Source organism: Loxodonta africana, chromosome 6 (genome assembly GCF_030014295.1).
Source record: "Loxodonta africana isolate mLoxAfr1 chromosome 6, mLoxAfr1.hap2, whole genome shotgun sequence".
NCBI classification, from domain to species: domain Eukaryota; kingdom Metazoa; phylum Chordata; class Mammalia; order Proboscidea; family Elephantidae; genus Loxodonta; species Loxodonta africana.
The window spans coordinates 118,021,798-118,040,059 of record NC_087347.1 but is presented as its reverse complement, the minus strand read 5'-3'; the positions used below and the strand labels follow the sequence as shown (position 1 = coordinate 118,040,059).

Here is an 18,262-nt window from a genome sequence, read left to right as displayed (position 1 = left end):
ACATTTAGCAAAAAGTCTGACACACAGTAATCCTTGATAAATGCCAGCTATTATTATTTACTGATAAACAAAATCCAGAGTAATTTTTTTCTAGAGATTAAATTTAAGCAACTCGACAAGGAAATAGTCTAGGAATTCATATATCCAGAAAAAAAAATCTAAACTAAGTTAGAAGGATTCAAAGAGAAAGGATTTCCTAATGAATTAAATCAAGCTCTTAAATCTAGGATTATTTTTAAAAAGATTAAACAGGAATAAGAGGAGTAAGCTTTACTCTAATAAAAATAAAGCAATGTGCATAGTTCTGAAAAGGGCTTGGGAGGCCCCAAACTGTAAAAGAACGAACAGAGAGCTGAACTACAGGAAAACTTTTAAGTCCAAATAGCAACTCACACACATGCTAACTACATGACATTGTAAAAGTAACTTAAATTCTCTAATCCTGTTTTCTCACTTGTAAATGAAATTATAACAAGCTGCAGCAATATAAAACCAGGTAAATAAAAAGCCTAGCCAGCAGGTCCTCTCCACTAGTGGATCTTTCCATTTTGTCCTCAAAACTAAAGAGTCAGAACTGTGTTTTACAATAAGGCTGAAAAGTGCATTAGATACAATAGACACACAATCCAAAGTCAATATTTCAACACAAAATTGGCAGGCAGGAAAGGAAGAGAAAGATATTTTAGGTAAGTCTAATGACTTCTCAACAGGAGCATGTTTGTTAACACTTATTTCAAACTGCACACAAAACCCATCAAGGAATAAGAACTTTAATGAATGCTTTTTTATAACAAGATACTGTGAATGTTTTTGCCCTCCGGGGTGGCTAGAAAAACAGCACTACCATTAAACACTAGATACAGAATACCTATCTAAGAAACATCAGTTAGGCCTTCCCCCACCCACCCAGTTCTTGGACCAAGATCATCCCATCCCTAAAAGCCAGAATGCGGCCACAGGATGAATACAGTAAGCTGACTCACTAATTCCAACAAGACGTTTATGCTTACCCTTTATGACTGCTAAGATTAAGTCAATTAGGAAATCCTTAATTCATCCTAAATCTGCATATATCCAAGAGTTCTATAAGGCTGTATTAACCTCTGATATCATAATCAACAGAAATAATTTACTAATACAGTACTTATCAGGGGCAAAAAGAAGACATAAAAGGAAAAGAAGATTTTACAATGCAAAGCTCTATAACCAGGCTACAACATAATAAAAGTACTAAACACATTTCCTCATTTGGTTTGAACGTTGGACAAATGAGTAAAAACACGAAAAACACAATTTAGGACAATCTTACCTTTAGAAGTATAACAATGTTTTAAAAAATCGGATACTTTACTCATCTCTGGTAGCAGGTTTAAGTTCTGTAATTCAGTTTTTAAGCAATCAGATCTATCGATGGGAATCTCTGTGTTCAAATTTTATTCATTTCTTTTACAATAGAGACCAAAAAAGTGTGGAAGTGTGGTATGAACATGAAAGAAGTATTTCTTTCTGAATGCTTTTAAATATTTTCTTTTATGACCTTGGTGTAGATGATTCTTCTCCTTATTTTGAGTTTTGTTGGAGGATCCTTTATTTTGAGTTTTGGGATTCGGCTTCATGGTTCCTACATTTTACAGATTTTCTTATCTACTACCACCAAGTTTCAAAAATGACCAATTTTTTCAACCACCTTTTATCTAACTTATATAATGAAAAGGAATGAGCAACTTGATTCAGGTTGTAATTTTTCACTTACATTAAGTGTGTAATTGTAACTAGGGAACTAAGAGATGACTGTATTCTCTGAAGCACAAAGGAACACACAAATTACTTGATGCACAATTTCTATTTGGGGACCACAGTATTCTGGAACATAAAACTCCCCATTATGGCCTTAGACATGCCTGCCATTGGCCCAATGTCAGCTAGCTAACCTCTATGTGTTAATAAAACTGAGGCTGTAACTTTATAAGAGTTACACTGCACAGGCAACTAAAAAGACCAAAAAGTCTTTTGAAGACCAAAAGAAAGAAATCTCCAAAGGCAGAATTTCAGATTGCAGCACACGGTAAAACATAGTGAAAGGGCGAAAGGACTCCTAATCAGTTCCAATCAACTCATAGTGAGGGTCCAGTTAACAACCACTCATTGTTAGATCAGACCAAGAGCACTGACCAAAAAATACTAAAACAAATATCCTAGGTATAGACGAAATCCCTTCACTCACTCCTCCTGGTCAGGGAACATGTTTTACGCTCAAGGTTGCCCTTTCAGAAATGAGGTCATTTAAGGACAGTTAACTTCAATGAGATACCTATTATACTAATTCAAAAATTACCAAAACTGTACTTTCAAAGGGGAAAACTGAAAAGAGAAAGTAACACACTACTAAGATATCAGCATGTTATTTATTGTTGGGCAATTATGTATACTATTTTTATTGATAACCCAGTAACTTCTAAAGCATTAAATATTAATTATGTAGCACTATTTTTCATGTTAACAAAGCATGCTGGAGAAGAAACCTACTTAGGTCAAATCTAATTTTAAAACTGACCCTAAACATAAAACTACTCACTTACTAATCACAAAAGAGGGAAGGGAAAAAACATTGGTTCAGAGATATGAGACTGGATTAAGAGGGAACTATAACAAACTGTCCATTAAAAATACATACAAGCTCTAAGGCTACACTAGGCTGCTGTTTTCCAAGGGAAACGATGAAGAAGTCAGTTCTTTCCCTATGCCCTGCTGGAATTTTAGAAGCTGCCACACTAGTATAAAGTTATGACCATGAAGACAAGAAAAAAATTTACATTAAGCAAACAGTGAGGGGCATACCAATCCTTTTAAGTAATAATAATATTCTGAATAACGAAAGGCGGGCAATCCTCCCCTCATCACCACTCCCTCCCGCCCCCCCCCCCAAGAAAAAGCGCTGGAGTATTTTCAAGATTAAAGAGATGTAATAATTTATTAGCACAGTTGAAGGGTAAGAGAAAACACTTCCACTGTTTCAAAATAAAACAATCATTCTACATTAAAATAGTCTTTTTTCTATGGACGTATACAGAATGTGCTGTAAGTAAAATGCCCACTAATATTTCAAAAGGAACGTCGACTTTAATACCATTTTATATTTTGGTAAAACTACACTATAAATCTATCATAATCAAGTCCTTGTAAATTAAGCACATCCCTTTAATACCTGTTTTCCTTCCCGCTTCAAGATAACCCATCAGAATGAATGTATACAACTTATTTTTTTTCCTGGGTACTCGCCTTTCTCCCTCCCCGTGGCACACAAGAGCATTTTTTTAACTTTACATAAATTGTCGTTTAGCACCGGTAATTTGGTCTATTTAAAACCTGCTTCATTTTGTGAGTTCTAATAAGATGTGCTCAGGTTGGAAACGAAAAACTACCTTATAAGGGTATAAAAGACTGAAAGCAGGAAGAGGCTTTGACAAAACTAAGGAAGTTGCAGCGCGCTTGCTCACTGGGGGTACTTTTTTGAGGCAGGAGAAGTAACACATGACATTTTTCTCTCTCAAATTAAAATGTGACTTGGTTCACGGGTAAAGACGCAATGGGAGATGGAAATGAGCGGGAGTCGAAGAGGAAGAGGAGGTGGGTGGTCAAATGAAAGCCCCGTTCTGGCTTCCCATTTTAAGAGTCTTCCCTTTCCCCACCCATACCCTGGGCAGAGTGTTGTCACAGCAATCTTGCAAAACCTACGAGGAGCGCTTCTCTTTTCTCCCTCCTCTGCCAAGCCGGTCCCCTCTGTCCCCATGCCCAGGAGCAGGAGGGGCGCAGAGGGGAAGCCAAGCTGGGTGGGCCGGGCTCGGCCGCCAGCCCCACCGCGGCAGCAGCCCCGAGGTCCCCCACATCTTGGGCGGCGCTGCCCACCGCGGAGGGGGAAGGGCCTGGAGGGGTCGCGCGGGGGAAGCGTTCCCAGGGTCTTTCTCCGCCCCGCACCACCGCCTCGGTCCCAAGGGGCTGAAGCAAGGGGGGCGAGGGAGGCCCCCGGCTCCAGGCCCCACCCCTCACAAGCCGGTGAGACAGGGACTGACACAGCCGGCGGCGGCACCTCGCCGCACCATTCATCCCCAGGCCTGCTCCCACCCCGCCATTTTTCCTCCTCCGCCTCAGTTTCCCCACCCCCGCTTGGGAAGCCCATCCGCTCCCTCCCCGGCCAGCCCCCTTACCCCGTGCCACAGTCCACCACACAGGCCGGCAGCCGTCCCGCCATCTTCCTCCACGCCTGCTGCTGCCGCTGCCGCCGTCTGCTCCGTGCTGGTTGAGGCCGGGGATTGGCGGCGGGAGATGAGAGCTATCTGACCATCCACAGCCGGGCCGCCCTCTGCGTCTGGGGGGGGAGCCGGGAAGCCGAAGCAGTAGCAAGAAAGCAGCAGGCTGGGTCAGCGGCTACCACTTCCGCAACCAAGGCAGGCAGTCCCCGCCCTGCCCCGCCGCGGCCTCCTCCCTCTCCCTCTCCCCTCCTCCTCACTCTGCCCCCACCCTACAACTTCTTCCCCTCACGCTGCTTTCCCCGGGAAGCCAAGATGGCCGCCGGTGCCGACGCCCCGGCCTGGCCAGGCCCCGGCCGCGAGCACTCCCCCTTCCTGCTCCGAGCGGGCGGGGCGAGGGAGCATGCGCAGTAAGGCTGCGGCTACCGGCGGCGGCTCCCGTCCAGGCGTTCATGAGATGCACTTCGGGTTTTCCGCCAGCGTAGAGACGGAGAAGTGAGCCCGAGCCTCCAGCGCTCCTTCTGAAGCGGCGAGGGGCTTTCCGGTCCCTCCTTTAGGGTTTAGTTTCAGTTACTTTCTGCTAGGTTGAGAAGGGATGGAAGCTCACCGCGCAACCATGAATATTCTCCAGTGGCCGGGGGTGGGGCGGGGGGGGGGAACAGCCTAATCGAAAACGTTGTCAGCGGCACACAGCCATTCTTATAACTGGAGAAGCTGCTTTTCTGGGTGGAAAAGAGCGATATCGGAGGGTGAGCAATTGGGAAACGGGTGAACAAAGGCTTGCACCCTCTCTCTTACGTCTTTGTTCCAAGGTTTTATTCAGTTACGCTTGTGCATTGTTACAGGACATAGGATTGCAGGCTCTCCAGAGGGCAGGCCTATGTCCTCAAGGAGGGCAAGCCTCCCAGGAACATATTCTATGTAATATACACAAATAAGTCTTTATTAAAAGCTTTTGGACGAAGACGAAGATTTTCTTCTGAAGTAATAAGATTCTACTGACGGGATAATATCAAGGATTAACAAATAGAAATTTTTAAGGAGGTGAAAAACTGGAAAGCCTAGAGCAGTGGTTCTCAAATTTAAGTATGTGTCAGAATCCACTGGAGGGCTTGTTAAGACAAATTGCTGGGCCATGCCCCAGTTTTCCCATCAGCTGACCGGGAGTGGGACCTGAAAATTTGCATTTCTTGCAGCTTCACATCTGATGGTCTGGCACCCCACTTTGGGAACCTAGAAAGTTAATAGCTTTCTCCCCACCAGGTTTGTCTTTCTGAAAAACCGTCCTAGGTTTGCTTATAAAATGAAGCTGAAATAAAACTGCTTTTCCTAAGAAAGTTGATGGAATATGGATTTTTCATTCATTCATTTGACAGGTAAGTATTGCCAACCTACTCTATGGCAGGCATTGTGCTGGCCCTCGATAGTCAGTAGGGTGCAAAATAGATAAGGTCACTGCTTTCGTGAGGTTTGCAATTTAGTTGGGAAACTGACAAGCAGTGTTAAAAACAATAGAGCAGGAGGCTATGGGAAATGGGGGTGAGGAGTGGTAGATAGGGAAGGCTTCTCTATGGAAGTAACACTTAAAAGCTGACCCCTAAAGGATAAAAAAGGATAGTAGGAGTTAAAGGAAAAGGTAGGGAAGAAGCCAAGCCCTCCAGGAAGAGGGAATAGCAAGCTCTAGGGCTGAGGCAGGGAAGAGCTTGGCTTCATCCACAAATAGAAAGAAGACCTGAGTGGTCTAAGTGAGCCAGGGGAGATGAGAAAGAACCAGCTAATGCAAGGCCTTGTAGACTAAGTCTTTTAAAGTTTATCCTAAAAGCAACTTGAAGCCATTAAAGAAATTTAAGCAAGGAAATGTGACTGCTTTGTAGAGAATGGATCCATTAGGATCAGGAGTGAAGTGAATGGTATTGTGTCACGCATTGTGCGCTGCAGTTCAGGGATGGAGGCTAGTATCCAGGTGGGACCAGATAGGTGAGAGAAGACTCAGAAGCATGGTCCTCCTTGACTAGTGTCCAACATATCCACAGCTTCTCACCATAAAGTAAGCAAATAACTAATCCAAAGGAGGGAAAGGGGGTTTTTTCAGAGGTTATCTTCCAGGAAGTCAAACAGAAGTGGTTCTTCTTTCAGATGCATAGTTTTGTTGTTGTTTTTCTCTACATTTTAGAAGTAGATGCTAGGTGGGAATTCTTCATTACTAGCTCCACTATCGGGTAGTTAGGTCATTTGGGAGACCCTATGCCTGAAGATTGGCTCTGATAGAAGAGAGGGATGTAGCTTGGTAGGGGCAGAATAAATAAATGGAAACTTGTTTCCAGCAGTTACACATAGTTAAGAGGATTGAAACGATCATATCCAAGGGGTCCTAAGGGGAAAGGTTAGGAACTTGAGCAGGTCACTCAGCACAGCCCACACTGGTAGGCCATCAAGATGGCTGCCCATACTCAGGACTTGAGTTGTCATGGAAGTAGTTACACCAAGGGTCCAGGCAGGTAATGGTATGAGTGAAGGGGGCCAGGAGGAGGGTATGGCAAAGTGGAGAGCGCACACTGTGCCAGAAGGCAGTATACAACTGTTGCTGTTGGCTAATGCAGGCCAGGTGTTGCCACAGCCTGCCTATTTTCAGGAGAAGTATAGCATCTGTATTTGATGGTAACCAAGTTTCCTCTGCAGGCTGTATTTGACCTGTAGTCTGCCAGGTAACAGCCTTTGATTTGAGAAGCTATATATTGTTTGGTTGTGTGTTGCATTCAAATACGAAGCTCACATCGGTGCTAGGCTCTGTATCTCATGACATAGGCATGAGGAAACCTAGCACAATCTCTTTCACGCGGTCAAGACTTTCCCTTTTTTGTAAAGGCAGTGACTCTTGGAAGCGTTTGGAAAGTTCAAACTCTTGTTGGAAGTGTCTTTTGAGCTTGTTCCTCATAATCTGTGTACCCAAACACTTCACTTGCAGAAGACCTCTTCTGCTTCCTGCTTGCTGCCTACCAAGTTAGTTTTTTTTTTTGGTTTTATGCTGCTACAGTGGCCCAGCCTTCCTCAGCTGTGCAGCCTTCAAGTACACATCCAGCCGAAGTGTTTCTGACCACCCCATTTACATATTCATCCCTGCCAGTCACAGATAGAGAGAGTGTCAGAGCTAGAAGGCCTCTTAGAGATTATCTTTTTGGATATGAAAAGGAAATCTGTAATGAACAGGTAGAGTTTGACTGCCCAGCATCCATTTCCTCCATAATAGCACCCTAATTTCATTTTAGGCCAGGTCAACCAGGTAGGTAGGTGCTTGTTTTTGCCCCCACCCCCCAAAGTCTCAAGCATCTGTGAGTCTTGCAATATCCTAATAGATCCTCTTTTGCTTAATTAAGTTGGTAGTGGCAGTTCCATTACTTGCATCAAATTTAAGAACCCTTCCCTGGTGGCACAGTGGTTAAGCACTCACCTGCTAACTGAAAGGTTCCGTGGGAACAAGATGTGGCAGTCTGCTTCTGTAAAGATTACAGCCTTGGAAACCCTGGGGGGCAGTTCTACTCTGTCTTGTAGGGTCGCTATGAGTCGGAATCAACTATAGCAGCAGGTTTGATGTTTTAGGTTTATGCGATTTGGAAGCACAGAGAGTTTAAGTAATCTTCTCAAGACCTTAGAGAAACTACTAAGGAAGAGGCCAGACCAAAACCCAGTTTTAACCCCTTTTTAGAGCTCTTTAGTTGTATTGCCACAAGCATTGCTTCATTTTGGCTGATACAGTGGTTACTGGCTACCGTGAGATTTGCTACATTCTTCCTCTGCTTTAAGGCCAATTTAGCAAAGGTCTCTGGATTTTAAGAAGTGTCCAAGAAATTCACATATCGCTCAATCTCCATTATCTTAGAATGAAAATTATCATTTTTTTTAAAAAATCAATTTAGGTACTTATTACAGGGACAACTATTTGCAGACTGATGAAACCCACAGAGAGTACTGGTTAAGGACAGGTAGATAAATGGTCAAGAGGTTCATGCAGTCTAGCAGTCCAGCACCAGGGTCAGAGTGGGGCAGTTGTGAATCTTGGTTTCTCCCCCAAAAGCTGTGTGACCTTAGACTACTAACTTTCTTAGTATGTAGAGAGAACATTGAACCTGGAATCAGGAGACTTGAATTGAATATAAGTGCTCTTTCCCTTAATCTGTTTCTTTATCTAGAAAATTGACATGAATGCCTAAGCTATTGGGCTATTGCAAAGCTGGAATAAAATAAAATACAGATATAGCTATAGTAAACTACAGAAGGGTCTTATTGTATGCAGGTCAAGAGGTATATGGTTTAATTACAAAATAATGACTCTTTTACTCATTACATAAACACAGACTTAAACATCCAAAAATGTGTCCTCCTCATCACAGGAGTTATCTTGGCGTGTGCGCACTTTTACAGGGCTACCGTTGCTCAGAATATTTTTATAATGTCTCCTTTGGACTCACCTTCAGGGCCTTCAGCACATTCCTTCAAATATCTTCATTGCGGGCAAGCTATGGCTTTTGTGGGTAGATTTGATTTTTGAAATTGGCCAAAATTCGTTCCATCAGAGCCATGTCCAGTGCATAAAATGGCTGAACCAGAAGACTATGTTTTTTGATCAAAAGCTCTGTGTGACTGGTTTTCATATGTGACTTTCAAACTGCCTCGACCATGGGTCTAAAAAGGAATTCTAGAAATATTTTATTCAGTGGCCACATCCCTGGAATAAAAATATTGAAATACTACAGCCATTGAAAGTATAATTTCAATTGAAAGTCTATTTCACATAGTGATAATATCTATAGTGTTTGAAATGAGGTACAATTCTGTGGGCAGTCACCCTAGTGCTCTCACTGCCTGCAAAGAATAGGTAATTTATTTAAAATATGATTATCAATTTGAAAGAAAATAAAAGTTAGACTCCGTGTCCACACACACATCACATTACATATAAAAACAAATTCGAGATGGGTTACAGATCTCTAGGATAGAATCCATACTGCTCTCTGGTGCCTGCCTTCTCCCCATCTTGCCTCTTCTAATGCTTTAGCCACATTGGTCTTCCTGTTCTTGCATACCAAGGCCATTCCCACCTGCATCCTCTCCCTGGACTTCCTCTAGTAGTTAATTATTCTAGAAACAGTTTAAATTTTACCTCCTCAAAGAAGGCTTTTCTGAGGTAGCCTGCCTCTGTCATCACTTTCTACTATGTTTCCATGTTTTAATTCTACGGGGAAAATGTTTTGCTGATTTATTGGTTCATTTGCTTATCATCTATCCCTCCCAACTAGAAAACAGCCCCACTGGGGCTGAAGAGGGCCTGGAATATATTAAATGCTCAATAAATACTTGTTGAATGAATAACCAAAAAAAACCCCATTGCCGTCAAGTCAATTCCAAATCATGGCGACCCTATAGGACACAGTAGAACTGCCCCATAGAGTTTCCAAGGAACGCCTGGCGGATTTGAACTGCCAGTCTTTTGGTTAGCAGCCATAGCACTTAATCTCTATGCCACCAGGGTTTCCTGTTGAATAAATAGAATAATAAAAATACAAACTATAAATAGAGGAAAACTTTTGTATAACATCAAGGTAGGGGATACTTTCTTAAGTAAAACAAGAAACCATAAGGCATCAATGGGAAGATTTGATTACATAAACAATTAAATTTTCATTAACTAAAGATATGTTAAGCAAATTAAAGATTAGAAGAAAATATTTGTTCATACATAACAAAGGTTAACATCTCTAATAGTTAAAAAAAATAACCTACAAAGTGGTGAGTAAAAGGCAAAGAATCCGATAGAAACGTTTACAAAGGATAGTACCAAACTCTCCAAAGAGGAGATGAAAAGAGGCTCTTCATTGCTGGTAGTCAGAGAAATGCAAATCGGACAATGAGATACCATTTTTCTACCAATCAGAGTCACAACATTTAAAAACAAAAAATATCCAGTGCTTATAAGCATGTGGGGAATTGGACATGCTGAACACTGCTCCTGAGAATGTGAATTGCCACAACTGCCCAGAAATTCATCCCGCAATATCTATTAAAACTTAAAATTCACATACATTAGACTCAGGTAATCCCACTGCAATGAATCCTAAAGAAGTAAAAGCACTGCTGTCAAAGAGAGAAGATTATGATCATGAAGGATTATTTAAAAGTGAGAAGATTTTAGAAATATGATCTTTATTCTGAATGCCTATGTTGCTAGGTAAATATCAGGGGTTCTCTTAGAAGAAGGGAAGCCTGGGTTTTGAGGGGCAACTAGCAGTCTCTTCCGTATGCTTGTATTAACTTGGAGGCATAGGTAGCAGAGATTGATATTTATGCTTCCTCAGTAAGAGTACTTGGATTGTATTCAGGTGATAATGTGCTCAGCCAAAGCACTGCATTCCTCAGTCTTCTTTGCAGGTAGGTGTGGCTGTGTGATTAAGTTATGGACAATGAGGTATTAGTAGAACTAGTTGGGCAGAACTTCCGGAAAATATTTTTAAAGAAGGCTGACTCAACTAGGAGGAGCACCATTTTGGTTTTTTGCCCTTCATCTTTCTTCCTGCCTGAAATACAGATAAGGTAACTGGAGCTCCTCAGCTATTAGGGATGAATAGCTGATCTTGAGAGTAGAAGCCATGTCCTAAGGAAAGTGGAACAGGAAAATAGAGCCTAGCTTCCTCATGACTTTGAAATGCCATGTCTATTCTGGATATCCATCTCCAGACTTGTCTTATGTGAGAGAAAATAACCCTTAGCATTTAAGCCACTGTAATTTTTTTTTAAATTTGAGTTTTCAGTTATATGCAACAGAACTTAATTCTGACTGATAATATGTTAAGTGAAAAAGCAAGTTGCTAGTAGCAGAATGATATAAGCTCAAATGCTTACAGTTGATAGGTAATGTAGAAAGGTGGATTAGTGAAGGTGTAAATAATAGGGAATGGAGAGGACCATGTTAAACTGGAAAGCCCATGCAGCACCAATAATGCTGTTACCATATAGGCATTGTTGTTAGTTGCCATTGAGTTGATCCCGACTTGTGGCAACCTCAAGTGTGCAGAGTAGAACTACTACATAGGGTTTTCGAGGCTGTGATCTCTCAGAAGCAGATCGCCTGACCTGTCTATGAGGAACCTCTGGGTAGGTTCACACCGCCAACCTTTCAGGTAGTAGTCAAGAGCTTTACCATTTGCCCCGCTCAAGGACCTTATGTAGGCCATTCAAACCCACTGCTGTTGAGTCGACTCCAACTTATAGCGACCTTTTTTTTTTATATAAGACAGAGTAGAACTGCCCCATAGGGTTTCCGAGGCTGTAAATTTTTACAGAAGCCAGCTGCCATATCTTTCTCCCGCAAAATGGCTGGTGGGTCCGAATCTTCGATCTTTTGCTTAGCAGCCAAGCACTTTAACCACTGTGCCAACCAGGACCTAGATATTCCATGTTTTCCTGTTAAATTTCCCAAATAAAACATTTTTAGACTATCTGGGCTGCAGATAACCAGCTTTGATTTGTAGTATGATCTAACACTTGGAAAAATGCAACAAAAAAAAGGGAAGGAAGGAAGGCAGGATGGACCCTATGTATATGTATCTATTTATAAATGGTATAAGCATAGAGAAAACCTGGAATGGTGCACACCAAACAACGGAAATCTAAAAGGGATGAGATTGGAGGGGGAGATTAACTATCTTGTTATAACTCTATATGGCCTGTCTTATTATCTGCCGATGAGTTGGTTGCAACTCATGGTGGACCCTACGCACAATGGAACGAAATACTGCCTGGTCCTGCGCCATCTTCACAATTGTCGTTATGCTTGAGCCCGTTGTTGCAGCCACCATGTCAATCCATCTCATTGAGGGTCTTCCTCTTTTTCATTGACCCTGTACTTTACCAAGCATGATATCCTTCTCCAGGGACTGATCCCTCCTGATAACTGTTCCCACCTGTCGCCATGCTTGCTCCTAAGGAACATTCTGGCTGTACTTGTTCCAAGACAGATTTGTTCGTTCTTCTGGCAGTCCGTGGTATATTCAATATTCTTCGCCAACACCATAATTTAAATACATCAGTTCTTCAGTTTCCTCATTCATTGTTCAGCTTTTGCATGCATATGAGGTGATTGAAATACCATGGCTTGGGTCAGGCACCCTTAGTCTTCAAGGTGACATCTTTGCTTTTTAACACTTTAAAGAGGTCTCTTGCAGCAGATTTGCCCAATGCAACGTGTCATTTGATTTCTTGACTGCTGCTTCCATGGGTATTGATTGTGAATCCAAGTAAAATTAAATCCTTAATACCTTCGATCTTTTCTCTGTTTATCATGATGTTGCTTATTGGTCCAGTTGTGGGGATTCTTGTTTTCTTTATGTTGAGGTGTAATCCATACTGGAGGCTATAGTCTTAGATCTTCATCAGTAAGTACTTCAAGTCCTCTTCATTTTCTCCCGGTGTTTGCACATTATTATAACACTTTACTTTGTCTTCTCAAGCAGCCCTTTGAAATCTTCCGCTCGGCTCTTTTCCTTCATCATTTCTGCCTTTCACTCTAGCTACTCAGTATTAAAGAGCAACTTTTAGAGCCTGTATTGACATCCATTTTGGTCTTTTCTTTCTTTCCTGTCTTTTTAATGACTTCTTGCTTTCTTCATGTATGATGTCCTTGGTGTCATTCCACAACTTGTCATTTGTGTTCAGTGTGTCAAACCTGTTCTTGTGATGGTCTCTAAATTCAGGTGGGATATACTCAAGGTCGGACTTTGGCTCTCATGAACTTGTTCTAAGTTGCTTCAGCTTGAACTTGCATATGAGCAATTGATGGTCCATTCCCAAGTTGGCTGCTGTCCTTGTTCTGACTGGTGATATTGAGCTTTTCCATCATCTCTTTCCACAGATGTAGCCTATTTGATTCCTGTGTATTCCATCTGGCAAGGTCCGAGTATAGAGTCGCTGTTTGTCTTAGTCATCTGGTGCTGCAATAACAAAAATACCACAAGTGGATGGCTTTCAAAGAGAAATTTATTTTCTCACAGTCTAGTAGGCTGAAGTCCAAATTCAGGGCATCAGCTCCAGGGGAAGGCTTTCTCTCTCTGTCAGCTCTGGAGGAAAGTCCTTCTCATCAATCTTCCCCTGAACTAGGAGCTACCCCACACAGGAACCCGAGGTCCAAAGGACGCGCTGTCCTCCTGGTGCTGCTTTCTTGGTGGTATGAGGTCCCCAACTCTCTGCTTGCTTCCCTTTCCTTTTATCTCTTGTAAGACTAAAGGTGGTACAGGCCACACCTCAGGGAAACTTCCTTTATATTAGATCAGGATGTGACCTGAGCAAGGGTGTTACATCCCATCCTAACCCCCTTTAACCACAGGCAGAGATTATAATTTATACCACGTAGGAAAATCACACAATGGAGGACAACCACACAAAAGGGAATCAAGGCCTAACCAAGCTGACACATATTTTTGGGGGATGTAGTTCAATTCAGGAAACTGTTGATGTTCTTGAAAAAGTAGAACTTTGTTTATTACAGTGTATGTATATTAATTATTTTTACTTAAAAAAACTGGCAGCACAGTGGTTAAGCACTACGACTGCTAACCAAAAAGTCGGCAGTTTGAATCCATCAGCTGCTCCTTGGAAACCCTATGGGGCAATTCTCCTCTGTCCTATAGGGTCGCTATGAGCTGGAATCGACTCGAAGGCAATGGGTTTGGTTTGGGTTTTAACGAGGTAGGGAGAAAATTGCTGAGAAATTACCCAAACTGGAAGTCCAGTGCAAATGCCACAACATAATTGTAGAAACTTTTACGGTAATTCGATCTAAGAAAGTATCAATCTGTTTAGAAGGCCATTAATTTAATAGCAAATACCTAGAGGGAGACATACAAATTGTGGTTTGCACTGCCTTTTGTTAGTTGTAGCTGAACGGCGTGTCATGTATAAAACATGCACACTTGCCAGTTTGGAGAAAAAAAGTATTCCAGGAAATGGAAGGATAAAACGAAGCACATTCTTAGTTCTTTGCAATTACACTGTGGCCCAGTGTGTACATTGCATTTAGTTTTGCACATCATTTTCTTATTAAAATTGGCTCTAGTTTTAGAGCAGCCCAGATTTTTAAATACTCATTGCTTTTTTCTCCCTCTCTCTGAGGCGTTGCCATCCTCTCAAAACACGTACTTGAAAAATGTGCATGTTGCCATGTCAATCTCAGCCTCTGCAGTTGGTTCCAGTTTGATAAGAAGAACCTGCATCGTGAATACACTTTTTTGTGACACATCTTGTATTTTCATCCTCTTATAAATTTGATAGGCTGTGACACTTGTCACATTTCTGAAACAAGTATCCAAATTATAGAAGAAGCTAATACTGATAATATAATAGGTAACAAATTATCTGGCTGCTTTAGGTTTTGCCAAAACAAAGTTTATCTCACTTTCTCCTCCTGCTTTCGTCCCCTGCCCTACCCCCTAAGGAACATCCATTGTAGAATTTAGGCCTAGAGAATCATGATCTTTAAATGGCAGTCAGTTGCTCTCCCAGTGTATCAGTTCTCTTTCACAGAATAATAATTTTCTGGAAGGGACTTAATATAGCTCCCTAGTTTAGCAAATGAGGAACCTGGGGTACAGAGAGGTTAAGTGACTCATTTAAGATTTCACAACAAACTCGTGGAGCTCTTAAAAACTTCTTAAATATATCTCCAGAGATTCCCAGATGGTTAAAGCTGTATTGAAAATCCACACAATTCATGTTAAAAAAAAAAAAAAAAAGCAAATTTAATGATACTGATACCATCTGGCATGATGTCCCAGTAGTCAAGACACTTTTGGTAGTCAGTGAGAGAAATCAAACCCAAACCAGTTTAAGAATAAAAGTAATTTTTTCTTTAAAATGGGTGGAGCTCAGGTAAGTGTACATTCCAGGGGGACAATTGCATTCAGGCATGGCTGGGTGCAAAGGCTCAAAAATACTACCCAACTCTGCCTCTCTTTCTGTCTTGGCTTCACTTGCCATGGTGTTGACTTTATTCCGAGGAAGCTTTACTCAGAGTAGCAAAGATGGCTTATATTCTAGCCGTTTATCATCCCCGGTACAAGGGGGACAAAGATGACCCCTCTTTCTCAGTGGTCCCAGCGAAGGTCCTGGGACTAACTCATCGGCTGGCATGGATCAGGTATCCTTCCTGAATCCATCACTGTGACTCCAGTTACGGAAGCCTGGGCCACATGTTACCCCCATGGCCTCACCAGAGAGAACCACAGGGACAGAAAGTGGGGGAAGTGTGGTCACAGAGGGAAAAATTAGCACTTTTACCCAAAGAGGGAATAACGGCTATAAGGAAAATGAAACAAAAAATTTTTTTCAATAAAAATGCCATTTGCAGCTTTATTCACAATAGCAAAACCAAAAGTGCCTGTCAACAGATGAGTGGATAAGCAAATTGTGGTACATGCACCCAATGAAATACTACACAACCATAAAGAGCAATGATGAGTCTGCGAAACATATTATAACACGGATGGACCTGGAATGCATGATGCTAAGTGAAATAAGTCAAGTATATAAGGACAAATACTGTATGATCCATCTTTTATAAGAAGACAAGAACAGATAAAAATAGAACAATATTCAGGGTGGAACAGGCAGACTTTCCAGCGAGCCCTTTTTACAAAAACGACCCAAAAAAACAAGTGAATTGAGTATATTTGTGACAAACTGGGAGCCCTGAGCATCAAAGGCAAGCTTAGACAATGAACTGAGGGGCAGGGGGAGGAAGAGACTGTTCAGTAGCGGAGAGGAGTTACCGGACCTGAATCGTGGTGAGCCCTCAGGCACCATTCCCGGAGCAGTGGCGGTGGCGGCGGCAGGCTAGTAGTAGCACTGGGTCACAGTTTCCTCAGGAGGAAGCAGTGAGCCACACAGCCTACTCACACCTCTGGAACCTGAGGAGAACGGCACTCTCGGCAAAAGCTAAGTACTTGCGTGTATTTTACCACACCCCCCACCTCCACCCACAAGCCAGCTTCAGCGGCTAAATCCCTGGGCCTGAGATAGACCCTGGTGAGCACCTAGAGCCATCCTCCCAGCCTTGGGGAAGGAAAAAATTTGCAATTGCGGGGAAAAGATAATTTCCTAGCTCCATTAAACAGGGGAGTTCAGGACAGAAGCGGCTCCTGTCCAGGTATAAACCGTCCATGGACCTTGAGCACCTTTCCCTTCTTCATGGACCTGCATGGGCCTATTTCGGGAGAATAGGCCCTTGTTGGCAAACTCCAACCATTTCAGCTGTGCGGTGGAGAGGTGGTTGTTTGATGTTTGACATTGCTTTGCCTATTAAACAAGGTCCTCACCTACCCACATCAGGGACCTAAGGACTGGTAGCTCTGCTCAGGTCACCCAGCCATCCACGACAGGGCTGCAAAGATAACTGGTACCTCCCAGTCCTTACAACCAAAAACATTGGGTGCCCATGGTCCCTCTGCAGAACCCACCCACCAGCACGCTCTAGGGAATAGAGACGCATTTTCCTCAGAGACACTTGGAGGTGGGTTCTCAGCACCCTGCCTTGTTCAGAGCATGACCCCCTGCTGCAATCAGATACAAGTATATACGCCAATCACCCCTGCCCCTCTAAGACTGTAGGACAGAGCCTAGACCACATGCTTGATATCAGCTACCTGGAAACCTGAGCTGAATTCATACAAGAAAACTGAATGGACTCCTAGATTGATATACCTGATAACAGCTATAGCCAGCTGGGGAGAGGACACCAGAGCTCTGAAGGTGAAAATAATCAAGCTAGCTCACTCAAACAACCCATTTGGGTACACCAAAACAAAACAAAGCAAGCAGCTATGACACAGTAAACAAGCATAAACTAATACAATAACTTATAGATGGCTCAGAGACAACAGTCAATATCAAGTCACGTAAAGAAACAGACCATGATCACCTCAACAGGCTCTCAAAATAAAGAATCCAGGGATCTTCTAGATGAAAGTGCATTCCTGCAATTACTAGATGCAGAATACAAAAGTTTAATATACAGAACCCTTCAAGACCTCAGGAAGGAAATGAGGCAATACACAGAACAAGCCAAGGAACACACAGATAAAGCAACTGAAGAAATTAGAAAGATTATTCAGGAACACAATGAAAAGTTTAATAAGCTGGAAAAATCCATAGACAGACAGCAATCAGAAATTCAGAAGATTAACAATAAAATTACAGAATTAGACAACTCGATAGAAAGTCAGAGGAGCAGAATTAAGCAAGTAGAAGCTAGAATTTCTGAACTCGAAGATAAATCACTTGGCACTAATATATTTGAAGAAAAATCAGATAAAATAATTTAAAAAAATGAAGAAACCTTAAGAATCATGTAGGACTCTATCAATAGAAATAACCTATGAGTGATTGGAATACCTGAACAGGGAGGGATAACAGAAAATACAGAGAGAATTGTTGAAGATTTGTTGGCAGAAAGCTTCCCTGATATTGTGAAAGATGAGAAGATATCTATCCAAGATGCTCATCGAACTCCACATAAGGTAGATCTGAAAAGAAATTCACCAAGACATATTATAATCAAAGTTGCCAAAACCAAAGATAAAGAGAGAATTATAACAGCAGCGAGGGATAAAAGAAAAGTCACCTACAAAGGAGAGCCAATAGGAACAAGCTCAGACTACTCAGCAGAAACCATGCAGGCAAGAAGGCAATGGGATGACATATTTAAAAAATTGAAGGAAAAAAATTGCCTGCCAAGAATCATATATCCATCAAAACTGTCTCTTAAATATGAAGGTGAAATTAAGACATTTCCAGATAAACACAAGTTGAGGGAATTCGTAAAAACCAAAACTACAAGAAATACTAAAGGGAGTTCTTTGGTTAAAAAAGCAATAATATCAGGTATCAACCCAAAACTAGAACACTGGGCAGAGCAACCAGAAGTCAACCCAGACACAGAAATCCAAAAAAACAAAGCAAGATTAAAAAAAAAA

At 42.0% G+C, this 18,262-nt stretch overlaps 1 protein-coding gene and 1 pseudogene across 1 annotated transcript in view; both read right to left on the bottom strand.

The window, feature by feature from the left end:
- LOC111749484 (suppressor of SWI4 1 homolog) overlaps positions 1 to 4,104 on the bottom strand; it is a 28,387-nt pseudogene extending 24,283 nt beyond the window's left edge.
- Positions 1 to 4,396, bottom strand: part of ACTR3 (actin related protein 3) — an 83,402-nt gene extending 79,006 nt beyond the window's left edge. The window contains exon 1 of the mRNA XM_064287277.1: positions 4,206 to 4,396. Coding sequence (XP_064143347.1) covers positions 4,206 to 4,249 — 44 coding nt within the window. The 5' untranslated portion in view covers positions 4,250 to 4,396. The remainder of the gene's footprint in view (positions 1 to 4,205) is intronic.
- Between the last annotated feature and the right edge of the window lie 13,866 nt (positions 4,397 to 18,262).